This window comes from Macaca mulatta, chromosome 1 (genome assembly GCF_049350105.2).
Source record: "Macaca mulatta isolate MMU2019108-1 chromosome 1, T2T-MMU8v2.0, whole genome shotgun sequence".
Classification (NCBI taxonomy): domain Eukaryota; kingdom Metazoa; phylum Chordata; class Mammalia; order Primates; family Cercopithecidae; genus Macaca; species Macaca mulatta.
This window is the reverse complement of record NC_133406.1, coordinates 213,963,139-213,975,363: the sequence shown is the minus strand read 5'-3', so window position 1 is coordinate 213,975,363 and position 12,225 is coordinate 213,963,139. Positions and strand designations below refer to the sequence as shown.

At 54.2% G+C, this 12,225-nt stretch overlaps 1 protein-coding gene and 1 long non-coding RNA gene across 3 annotated transcripts; one reads left to right on the top strand and one right to left on the bottom strand.

Annotated features, from left to right (window-relative positions):
* The first annotated feature begins 83 nt into the window (after positions 1–83).
* Positions 84–10,730, top strand: LOC144335137 (uncharacterized). The gene is made up of 2 exons (XR_013405598.1): positions 84–1,042; positions 8,257–10,730. It is a non-coding gene; the product is annotated as an uncharacterized LOC144335137 (long non-coding RNA).
* On the bottom strand, positions 3,564–11,837 carry TENT5B (terminal nucleotidyltransferase 5B). 2 transcript variants are annotated; one of them, XM_077967795.1, is made up of 3 exons: positions 10,966–11,540; positions 10,623–10,751; positions 3,564–5,477 (listed from the first exon to the last, which is right to left on the bottom strand). In XM_077967795.1, exons 1-3 carry the CDS (start codon positions 11,227–11,229, stop codon positions 4,464–4,466), a joined length of 1,407 nt encoding a protein of 468 aa, XP_077823921.1. In that variant the 5' UTR covers positions 11,230–11,540; the 3' UTR covers positions 3,564–4,463. The 2 variants fall into 2 exon arrangements, with proteins under 2 accessions (XP_077823921.1, XP_001110718.3); XM_001110718.4 differs by lacking the exon at positions 10,623–10,751 and having other exon boundaries at positions 10,966–11,837.
* Positions 11,838–12,225: the final 388 nt, after the last annotated feature.

Below are 12,225 nucleotides of genomic sequence, written 5' to 3'. Positions count from 1 at the left end.
TGTGATTCCAGCACTTTGTGAGGCTGAGGCGGGCAGATCACCTGAGGTCAGGAGTTTGAGACCAGTGTGGCCAATGTGGCAAAACCTCGTCCTATTAAACATACAAAAATTAGCCAGGCGTCATTGTGTGCACCTGTAGTCCAAGCTCCTTGGGAGGCTGAGGCATGAGAATCACTTGAACCTGGGAGGCGGAGGTTGCAGTGAGCCAAGATTGCGTCACTGCACGCCAGCCTGGGCGAGTGCTGTTCCACCTGCCGAAAAATAAAGGTAAGAAGGGATGGTGCAGCTCTCTGGGGCCAGCAACAGTGAGGAGAGGTCACTGTGTGGAGTGGGGCTCCTGACAGGAACGGTGACCTTTGGTTGAGGGATGTGGCCAACCATGGCAGCCTGGTAGAGAGGGAACAAAGAGAATAAACATCTTCTCCTCCCTTAAGTCTCCTTAAGACGCTGGGATGTCTCATTGGCAACCCAACAGGAAGCTGGGGAACAAGGGAGCCATTGATGCAGTCCACAGATGCCAGCCCCCAGGGCACAGAGCAGAAGTTTGGCAAGTGAAAGCGGAAGGGCAGCATATCATGTAACTGTCTGAGGCTGTGCCTTGTTTGTCAAAGTCCACAGCAATGCTCCTTCCCCATCCGCTCCTTCCCTATCCGGAGCTCCCATCACCCTCGGGTCTGAGTGGGAGGGTGGACTGTTGCTTGGAGAGCACAGTGAGGTTGGAAGGTAGAGGACAGGGCTTTCCCCCTCAGCCTTTGCCTTGCTGGCTCTGAGTCCCAGTTCCTGATTCCTGCCTGTCCTGGTGTCTTAGGTAGCCGCAGGAATTGTCCACAGGAGGAACCATGTCAGCCACTGAGTTGGTGTTTTTCTCACACCCAGAAACACTGCACCACTCCCAAACATAACCACAGGCATGCTGCTGCCATCATGAGCCATGGATAGTCATCACAAGCCATAATTAGTGTCACATGTGTACCAAGAAAACGTACATCTTGGCCATGTGCGATGGCTCACGCCTGTAAATCCAACACTTTGGGGGGCTGAGGTGGGCAGATCACGAGGTCGGGAGTTCGAGACCAGCCTGACCAACATGGTGAAATCCCATCTCTAGTAGAAATACAAAAATTAGCTGGGTGTGGTGGCGGGCACCTGTAATCCCAGCTACTCAGGAGGGTGAGGCAGGAGAATGGCTTGAACCCAGGAGGCGGAAGTTGCCGTGAGCCGAGATTGCGCCACTGCACTCCAGCCTTCTGGGTGACAGAGCAAGACTCCGTCTCAAAAAAAAAAAAAAAAAAAAAAAAAAAGAAACGTACATCTTGCCATACTGCTACACTGTGCCATAGTCACATATAAAATGACAAATGTCACAGTGATGTCAAATTATGCCCTGCTGTCACATATGTACAGGAGACAACTGTCACAATCCTGTGAAATCACAGTGCAGGAGCAGGATGGAACAGAAGTTAACAGCAATGGCTCTGGATCCGGACAAACCTCTTTGACCTCTCTGGCCTCAGTTTCTGTGTCTGCCAAATGGAAAGAATGCTTTCTTTCCCCTTGTGGGGAGATCATGATTGGGAAGACCTCAGCATAGTGCCTGCTAGAGTGAAGCCCACCAGGAATGGTGGCTGCTACTGTGGACACCTGTCTCACATGTCCCCACTGCCTCACACCCGTGCGTGTGTGCAGTACCAGCAGCTGGATGAGGCCAGCCAGACACCCTCAGGTACATGTGTCAGAGCACGTGCACATTCACAGGCAAGCTCTCTGCCCGGAATGCTCTTTCTCTAAACATCTTCATGCTCACCTCCAACCACCTTTATGTCTTTGTTCAATCAAATGTCACCTTTCAATGAGTTGCACCCTGACTTTTTTTTTTTTTTTTTGAGATGGTGTCTCGCTCTGTTGTGCAGGCTGGAGTGCAGTGGTATGATCTCAGCTCACTGCAACCTCCGCCTCCCAGGTTCAAGCGATTCTCCTGCCTCAGCCTCCTGAGCAGCTGGAATTACAGGCACACGCCACCATACCCAGCTAATTTTTGTATTTTCAGTAGTGAAATACATGGGGTTTCACCATGTTGGCCAGGCTGATCTCAAACTCCTGACCTCGGGTGATCTGCCCACCTCAGCCTCCCAAACTGCTGGGATTACAGGCATGAGCCACTGTGCCTGGCCCCTGACTTATTTTTCAATTTGCAAACCTGAGCATTTCCAGTCCCTTATCCTGCTATATTTTTGCATATCACTGATCATCTAAGACCATACGGTTCAGTTTATTTTCTGTCTACTCCGTTAGAGTGTAATCTTCACAAGGACAGGGATTTTTTTCTTTTGCTTGCTGATGTATTCCCAGCACCCAGAACGGTGTCTGGCACATGGTGGCTGAATGCAGCGTATACACACATGTACCACACAGGTTTCTGGCTTTTTCAGCCCTTAACACAAGCACATCCAGGTGAACTCCACCCCCCAGCCCAAAAACGTAAGTCTGTTGTGTTTATACTGTAAGCCTCTCATGCCAAGGCTGAAATGGGCAACTCAGGAGGTGGGACAAACTTAGTCCTTCCCATGACCATAGTTGGGTGGTCACAGCTGGGATGGGGATGGGAGCTGGTTTTAGTCACCAAGCAAATAAAGCCTGTCTGCTCACTTTCCAGCCATTTTGAGCTCAACAGCAGAAGGGACTTAGAGCAGGTGAGGTGGCTGGACTCTCCCTGGTGACCTGGGGCCTCCTCTGCAGTATTGTTTTTTCCACCCTGGCTGGAACCATCAAAGTCACCACTTCAGAGGCCCCTAATGTGGCTGAATATGTTAAGGGCTTTGCAATCCCTGGATCAAAGAGGCTGGGCAAACAGCGGGCAGCGTCCAGGCCCATGATTGACTGGCTGATGCCCTGAGGGCGCAGCATGCTAGGAGCTTGTGGTTGACACTCCTAGACAGCCTGGCATGGCACCATCTGGGTTTGGGAAGGGGAGACCCTCCCCATCCAGAGGATCTGATTAGAGCGAGCCAGAGCACACCCATCAGTGCTCGGGGCAAGGGAAGGAGCTGGAGGACTGAGGGAGCCTCTCCCAAGTGGAGGCCCTACCTGGACTCAGGCTTAGGGGGGACTCTAGCAGTTCCCCAGTCTTAGCCACCTTTACTGCAGGGGCCTCCAGTCCAGATTCAGCCAGCCTGTTCTCTAGCTGCTCCCTGGGAAGAGATGGGGTAGACAGAGCTAGGTTCAAGTACCCCTGAGCACCAGAGTCTGAGTCTAGGCCCAGAGCTATTTGGATTCCAGGTAGAAAACATAAAAATATTTACTCCTTAACAAGAGTCCTAGACCTGCTAAGGCAACATGCAGGTTCAGGTCACACATGTAGACAGCAGCTCTCAATATGCAGCTGGTCAGGCTGGGGCTGGGGTTGGGAGGAGGGGCAGTCCTCCAGCCATAGCCCAGGCTTCAAACCCCACCCCCCACAAACGCTCCCTTCCACAGTACAAGCCAGACTCCAACTAGGGGAGGCAGCTGCAGCCCCCACAGCTACAGAAGGTCCTTATTTCCCCAGAAAAAGCATGTCACTAAGGTTCAGTGTAGACAGTTTTTATTATAAGGCAGGTGTTAAGAGTGCAAAATAGCAACAAATCCAGGGGAATGCCAAGGGGGTGGGAGTATGGCTCCCCTCCCCCATGTGAGAGCCCTGTAACCAAGCCAGTGGGGTGGGAACATTGACCTGACTGTGGCAAATTCAGGCTTAGCACCCTCCAAAGAACAAGCTCCCAGGCAGGAGGGCTCCTTGCAACAAGGGGGAAAGGAGTGGCACCCTGGAAGGGGCCTGGGCTGTGACCCATCCTGGGCTGCTTGGCTCCTGTATACTGCCCACCTCAACCCCTCACGAGGAAGGCTTCACAGCTTGGGGTATGTATTTCAGAGAACTGGGCTAAACCCAGCCCTCCCCAAACCCATGTATCTGCCTCAGGCCTCAGTTTCCCTCCTCCCAATGATTACCCAAGTTGGACCATCAGGCCCTGTAGTGGCCCAGCCTGACCAAAGTGACAAGTCCCCGTAACAAACATCAGTCAGTGTGTGGGCTGCAGGCCCTCCAAAGCTGCTGGGATCACCACAGGCTGGCCCTAGTCAAAAAGACTCTCTTAGGCCATGGCAATCAATCCAAGGTGCTGTGCATTAAGGCTACCACCCCAAATTTGTTTCGTCCCCTGAAGGCAATTGACTTCCAAGACAAATGGCTCCTGCACCCCACTGTTATGTAGGTCCAAAAGTGTGATGCAATAACCAAAGGGTCCTCCTGCTGAGAGCCACAGGGGCCTCGTGCTCGGGGAAGTCCGGTCTGTTCAACTGAAGGCCCAACCCTGCAGTGCTGGGCCACCTGGCACGGGCTGCGTCTCTGGTCATGTCCTCCACACACTCTTGGAGGCCCCACCCCACCCGGTGAGGCCCAGTCCCTTCCCTTCTGGCCAGGGTCTGAGTCAGTTACAAGGCAGCCAGGTGGGATAGGCACGAGCCAGGAGAGGCTGCACAGGGGTCACGTAGTAATTGACAGTGGCTGGCACAACCCCGTCGGTGCCTGGAGGGCGCCAGGCCAGGGCGGCAGTGGCAGCCGGGCCCTGCTCAGCCAGTGCCTGCAGCGCCAGTGCGGCAATGAGGTCCAGCGTCTGGCGGCGCTCGTGGTTCATGAGGCACACGGTGCTCTCGTTGACCACCCGATGCAGTGTCACCAGGCAGGCATAACGGCGGGCTGCGTCACCCCCACCAAAGTGGGCCTCCAGGTAGCGCTCTAGGGTGCGCCGCTGCTCCACCAGATCTGGAAAGTCGATGAAGAAGCGGGAGCACATGTAGCGCTGCAGGGCGCGCACATCAGTGCTAGGCCGGGGCCGGAAGCCCCGCACCAGGAGATGGCAGTACTTGAGGAGGCCACCACCTCGGATCTCCTCGGGACTGCGCGTGGCGATGACACGGTGCCGCAGGTGCTCCAGGGCCTCGGCGAAGTCCCCATACAGGCTTTCACCTGTGACTGTTGGGTGGAAGGCCTCAGACATGGGAGTGGACGAGCACTGGCCAAAGAGCAACAGGGAGTCCAGGATGATCTGGAAGGAGTCTATGCTGAATTCAAACTGGCGTCTCACTGAGTCCACAAACTTGAGCTCCACGTTCTTGCCGCTCTTGTTGGACAGTGAGATGAGACTCCAGCGGTCCGAGTCTGTGCACACTTTCACCAGCTTCTGCACGTATGCCTCCTTGAGTGTCAGTGGCGTGATCTTGGCCCGGTTCACACCAGCCGGCAGGAAGTCTAGCAGGCAGGCCAGCACCACTGCCTTGGTCAGCTGGAAGGATGCCTCACTGCACAGGTCCACCCGGAACACCAGGTCCAGATCCTTGTAGCCCAGGCCACTCTCAGGGTGCAGCACATGGCTGGCAGCGGAACCATGCAGCCGCACACTGTGCACGTGTAGGCCCTGCTCCTCCAGGCTGCTGCGGACCACCTTCGAGGGGAGAGCAGGAAGGAGGTGTCAGGAGCAGGCCCCAGGGGTCCACCAAGGACTTCCATGTACTTATCCCAGTAACGTCAACCACTGTTGGCCCTAAGTCAACCACTGTTGGCCCCTAACCAGCTGTTATGCTTTTGGAAAATCATCTAACTTTTTATTTTATTTTTTTGGAACGTGGGAAGTCATTTAACTCTCTAAGCCTAATCTGAGAATGGACCATCTGGAGGAATGACCAGGAAGAATAGCAATAATAGCACACATCTGTATAGAATTTACTAAACAGCAGGTCACTTAATCCTCACAATAACCCTGTGAGGTGGATACTATCATTCCCACTTTACACAGCAAAAATGGAAGTACAGGGGGGTCAAGTAACTAGCTCAAAGGCAAACAGCTGGTGAATGCAGAGCTGGGAATAAAACTCAGAATCCAAAGTCTTTTTTTTTTTTTTTTTTTTTTTTTGAGACGAGTCTCACTTTGCCGCCAAGGCTGGAGTGCAGTGGCATGATCTCGGCTCACTGCAACCTCCATCCCCCGAGTTCAAGTGATTCTTCTGACAGGTGCCTGCCACTGTGCCTGGCTAATTTTTGTATTTTTAGTAGAGATGGGGTTTCACCATCTTGGCCAGGCTGGTCTTGAACTCCTGACCTTGTCATCCACCCGCCTCCGCCTCCCAAAGTGCTGGGATTATAGGCGTGAGCCACTGCACTCGGCGATCCAAGTCTTAACCATGCTATTCTACCTCTCAAACTGCTAGTAAAACAGTTCTGTGCCAGGCACTGCGCTAACTGCTCAAACATGTTGGGAATATGGTTAGCATTTCACATTCATGGCCACATTAACCCTCCCAATAATCCTACATTTGAGTATTATTTTGATTGATAGATGGAGGACCTCAGGCACAGAAAGGTTAAGAAACAAGTCAAGGTCATAGAGCGGTCAGGCTGAGACCAGAACCCAGGTTAGTTGGATTCTCAAGTTCATGTATGTCCTTTTGACTACAATGCACTCATCCTAATTCATCCTTACAAGGACCCAGTGAGGCAAATGTTATATACTTTTTTTGCTCTCAGATGAGGAAACTAAGGCTTACAGTGGTGAGACAGCTAAGGCTCAGTGAAAACTCTCAGCCCTCAGACAGCCCCCAGGCCTGATGGCACAGGACAGATAAACCTATAAGTGGTCCCTCCCCTGAGGTACCAGGTAGGGAGAAGAGTGAAGCTGGGGGTTGGGGACATTCAGTTTTCTCAGTAACCCAAAGTTGCCCTGAAAGTGACCAGGCAGCATTCCTGTCCTGAGTGATTCTGCAACCCTGCCTTGCTGCCAAGTCAGCACCCAGCTCCAGACCAGGCTGTTCTCCTTGCCTCCCAGGGAATTACTACAAAGAATGCACCTAAGTGCTGAGAAGGCAAGCTATGGTGGGGCAATCCGAGGCGGGCGGCGCCCTCCAGGAAGACTTCCGGGAGGAGCACCTTTACCAGGGGAAGATATTGTCATGGCAATGGGGGAGGTAAACAACTGGCCATAAGGAACACGGAGAATGGGGCATAAGCAGCTGGCCATCAGGAACACAGAGGGTGGCGGAAGGAGGCTAGGCACCTAATGAGTGCCAAGCAATGGACCTTGTTGCCAGAACCTATGGGGACAGGTCTTTCGTTCGTTCTTTTTTTTTTTTTTTTTTGGGACGGAGTCTCTCTCTGTCATCCAGGCTGGAGTGCAGTGGTCAGCTCACTGCAACCTCTGCCTCCCAGGTTCAAGTGATTCTTCTCCCTCAGCCTCCTGAGTAGCTGGGATTACAGGTGCCCATCACCATGCTCAGATAATGTTTGTATTTTTAGTAGAGACAGGGTTTCACCATGTTGGCCAGGCTGGTCTTGAACTCCTGACCTCAGGTGATCTACCTGCCTCAGCCTCTCAAAGTACTGGGATTACAGGCATGAGCTACTGTGCCAGGCCAAGTCTTTTTTTTTTGTTTTTAATATGGAATTTTTTCTTCTGCCTTTCCAAACCCTTCTCTACCTTCCTTTCCTCCATCCTTTATTTATTTATTTATTTTTTTGAGAGAGTCCTGATTTTGTAGTCCAGGCTGGAATGCAGTGAATGCAGTGGCACGATCTCAGCTCACTGCAACCTCTGCCTCCCGGGCTCAAGCAATCCTCCCACCTCAGCCTCCCAAGTAGGTGGGACTACAGGTGTGTGCCACCATGCCCAGCAATTTTTTATTGTTTGCAGTGATGGGATTCTGCCAGATTGCCCAGGCTGGTCTTGAACTCCTGGACTCAAGCTATTCTTCTGCTTCAGCCTCCCAAAGTGCTGGGATTACAGGCATGAGACACTGTGCCCGGCCTGGGACAGGTCTCCTGGGAAACTGAAGCTCACAGGAGTGATGTCACCTGCACAAGATCACGTGGAGATGCCTTCAAACCCAGGTATGGCTGACTCCAAAGCCCATCCTGTTTCTACCACATTACAGTCCCAGGGTTCAGAAGGAACAGGGACTAGTTCGAATCCATCTTCCCTTTCTAAATTTCAAAGCAAAGGCAACCCTCAAGGTACTGAAGCCCAGAGCCAGAGTAGTTGGAGAACAGGGAGATGGGGGTTGAGAGATGCCTTGGACAGACAAGGTCAGTCGCTGCAGTCCAGCCTGTGGGACTTCTAACCCACACCCTGGCAGCTGGCAGCTGTGCCTGCATGGGCCAAAGACCTTGGTGGAAGGACCCAACCAAACCTGCAGAGAAGACCAGCCCCTTCCTCAGATCCCATTAGGGCTGAGTGAGCCTTACTCAGTGCCAGCTCCTGCTCCCAGGCCGGTGCCCACCCCAGGGCTTGGCATCCGGCCTAGTGAGTAGGTAGCAGTACTCGTTAAATCCCCTGCGTCAGGGCCATGGGGCCAGCTGTGTCAGCCAGCCAGTCGCTGTTGTCTCCTTCCCAGGTGTGACTACAGCCAGCTTGGCAGGCGGTCACCAGATACCACCACACCCAAGTACTGCAGGGCAGCTTGGTGCCTCCTGAATCAGACTTTCCAGCCATGGAGGGGCAGTGGCTGCACCCTCCTTTCTCCCATGCCAAGGCCCTCCCCACAACCACTCTGCTCCAGGCTGCTGCTGAGACCTGCAGGGAGACTGACAGACGCTGTCAGCCAGCAGGCTTACAAAACTCACATGCTGTGCCGCCTGATGCAGGCCCTCTGGCTGCAGCTGGAGAGATCAGATTGTCTAGTTCAATCCTCTGGGCCCAGAGAAGGCAAAGGACTTGTCCAAGGTTACACAACCAATAAAAGGCCTCCCTGCCTGTAGCTCTGGGAAGCCTCCTTACGGTAGGGTGGGTCCCTTTAGCACAGGTACAAGCAAGAACAGCATCTCTACACTTGGATTGCCACTACAGGCAAAGCCTTGTAGGGGTGGAGAGGGAGAAAGCTTCCAATTTTTGAGCCATAGGACAACTCAGTAGCAGTGAAAAGCCCCAAGGCAACAACCACCACCACCCTCCCCCTCTCCCCTGCCCCCAATCCTGCACACATCCCAATAGCTTTAGAAGCTGCCAGCTGTGGATTCCTTCCAAGAAACTTTCTTTCCTGTGGAGGCAGCTGTACAGGTCAGGTGAAGGCACCTGTCCCCTTCGGAGTCTGGAACCAGAGAGGGTGTTGGAGAGCAGCAGCCTAATCCATCCATCCCAGTTGAACAGATGGGGACACTGAGCCCAGCAAAGAGAATCAACAACAAACAGTCCAGGGCTTGAATCCTGAAGTCCAACTTCCCAGCCCAGCTCTGAAGTCTCTGCCGCCCTTCCTCAGTGTCGCCGACAGCTCCTTGTTCTGTGCTATCTCTGACTGGGTTTAGAAGGATATGGCACCACCATTGCATTGTAAAGTTAGCTTCTATTGACCTGGAGTCTCCTCCATCTGGCTAGGAGCACCTGAAGGGATGGAGGCTGAGTCCCAGTCATATCTATGCCCTTGGTTTCCTAAACAGGGCTTGGCACAGAGCAGACACCAAAAGAGGCTATCTGAGCCATACTGACAGGGCAAGGACTTCCCCTCCTTCCAGGGTACCCCTTGTTCTTGCAGAGGGGGGCTGCCATACTGAGCTCCACCTTCCCCTCCCTGCCATGCCTGGGGCCACAGTCCTGGAGGTGCAGCAGCTGGGGCCCCAGGAATTACTTGACGGTCCTGGGGAGAAAAGCCTCAACTGGTTTCCTAATCACCCAGGTGACAGCGAGCAGCCGAGGCATTCCTCGGCAAACTCCACTGGGCCGCCTGTGAGTCAGCCCAGGAGAATCTGCCCCCACCCCCTCCAGTTCCTAGTTCCTTGGGAGGGTGGGGGAGGTAATCCCCCAGGAGGCACCCCTCCCCCTCTGTGGGAAGCCCAGGTAGTAGGAGGCAGGGGAAAGGCCCGCTTCATCCAAAGGAAGCCATCAGCTGGCAGGAACGCACAGGAGTCCTTGCTGGGCTTCTTGGTTTGTTTTATCAGAGGACCCTCCCTAACACCTAGAAGTTGACCTTGGGAGCCCGGGAAGGGGTGGGAAAACATTGAACCTACTGTAATCTGCTCCTGGGAAGACCCAAGATTCTCCAGGTTTGATTTTCACCTCATGAAGCAATCTTGGGTGGCAAACTGACCCAGCTATAAAATGGGTACAATAATTACCACACTCTGGTATTTCAGAACATGACAGCGTCTGGGCTGTACAGATGAAAAAGCAGTCTTGGGGTCGTTGAGGTTCAGATAAAGGGAAGAGTTGGAGGAGGGAGGGGCTGTCAGAATTCTTTTCTCCCTTTCCTCAGGAGAGAGGGGACGTGGGGCCTGAGGCCTGGGTTGGCCTTCATTTCCAGTCTTGGGAAGGAGAAGAAACACCTAAATTGGTCACTTAATGTTGCCCTTGGGGGTGGGGTATCAGATCTGATCTTTGGCTTAATAAATCTTGGGCCACAACCCCAGCTGAGAGAGAGGGAGTCCCTGACTAGTTTTCGTGGCTTTTCCACGGGGTGGAGGGGGAAGGGGCGGTTTCTCCAGCAGAGGGCTGTAGGAGCACAAGGGCAGAGTCTGCTCCTAGAACCTCGAGAGAGAAAAGGAGGGTGAGGTCCAGGGATGCCCAGATGGGGAAGGAAAAGCTATTTTGGACTCAAGCATGCACACTTACCCACCCAGGGCTGCCTGGCGTCTTTTGTCCTTGCAGGCAGGGGCAAATTCTTCCCCCAATGCCCTCGACATCCTCCTCCCCTCTCTCAGCCAGGCCCTGGGTGAGTGATCCGTGGGGAATCAGGGTTCTCTAGGAGTCGAGATGGAAAAGCCAGGTGGGGAAGGATTAGTAGATGCAGGGGGATGTCTGATCTACCATTCAAAATGCTGTGCAATTGTTACATCCCTGTCTCCGTTCCTCAGTTTCCCTAGCTGTCTAGAAAGTCAAACAGACTACAAATGCCTTCCAGCCACGAGCGCCTCAGAAGGGATTCCCCCACATACCCCGTCGGGCGTCCTCTCACCTGCACGATCTGACGGGGCTGCACACTCAGCGTGGGGAAGTTGCCGCGCCCATGAATGGGAATCGGCTCGCTCAGGAGAGCGTCCAGTCGCTTCACCTGTGGCCAGCTCAGCCCGCTCAGGTGCCGTCCGGGGGAGGCCGACAAGGCCTCTGGGTCGGGGCCGCCGCCTGCCGGGGCTGCCGTGGCCACCGCCGTGGCCGCAGCCGTTCCCACCTGAGCAGCCGCCCGGTCCCGGCGCTCAGCTCCGCTCTCCGACGGCATCATCCGCCCGGCTCCCGAGCCCCGACGGCAAAAACCGTGGGGGTGGTTAAGGGGAGGAGGACAGGGAGAGCCGCTGGGCAGGGGCCAAGGCGGGGGGGGGGCACGGAGGCAGGGACGGGGCAGCAGCGACGGCGAGACAAAGCCAGGACACACCTCGGACGGCGACGACTTACCGACCCTAGCGCCTGCAGCTCGAGGCCCAGCGGACTCTTATAGGCCGCGGGCGACATGCCCATTGGCCCGGGCCGCTGCCACACAGCGAGAACCGCCCCGCCTCTCGACGCTCCGGACAGTGGTCTGCAGAGCTTTGCACGTGAGTCACTGTTCTCTAGGGAGATTCCGATTGGCTAGAGGGCACGCCCCTTCCCCGCCCTCCCTCTCAGGCTGAATTCCCTCCTTTGGTCCTTGAAGAACTTCTGTTCACTGTGATTGGCCCGGGCCTGGACTTAAAGGGACAGCGCCCACCCCGCCCCCGCAGGGTCAGGAGGAAGGGAAGTGACCTGCGGAGTTTGTAGCAGAGTCAGACAACTGAGAAATTCCAGGTTCTGTTTTTTGTTTTTTAGCGCTGAGAGAAATTGAGAAGTCACTTAGTCTTGTCCTCCTGGTCACCTACTATTTTCAGAAGCCCAAAGAGATTGCGCCACGTGATCGACTCTGCACAGCACTGCTCATGCTCTGGCACTTTTCCAGAGCTTAGGAAAGGTGTAATAATAAACTCTGTGCATACCAAGGTAAAAGCTTTTTTTTTTTTTTTTTTTTTGGAGACGGAGTCTCGCTGTATCACCGAGGCTGGAGTGTAGTGGCGCGATCTCGGCTTACTGCAACCTCCGCCTCCCGGGTTCAAGCAATTCTCCTGCCTCAGCCTCCCGATTAGCTGGGATTACAGGCATGCGCCACCAAACCCGGCTAACTTTTTTGTATTTCTAGTAGACACGGGGGTTTCACCATATTGGCCAGGCTGGTCTCGAACTCCTGACCTTGTGCTCCACCCACCTCGAC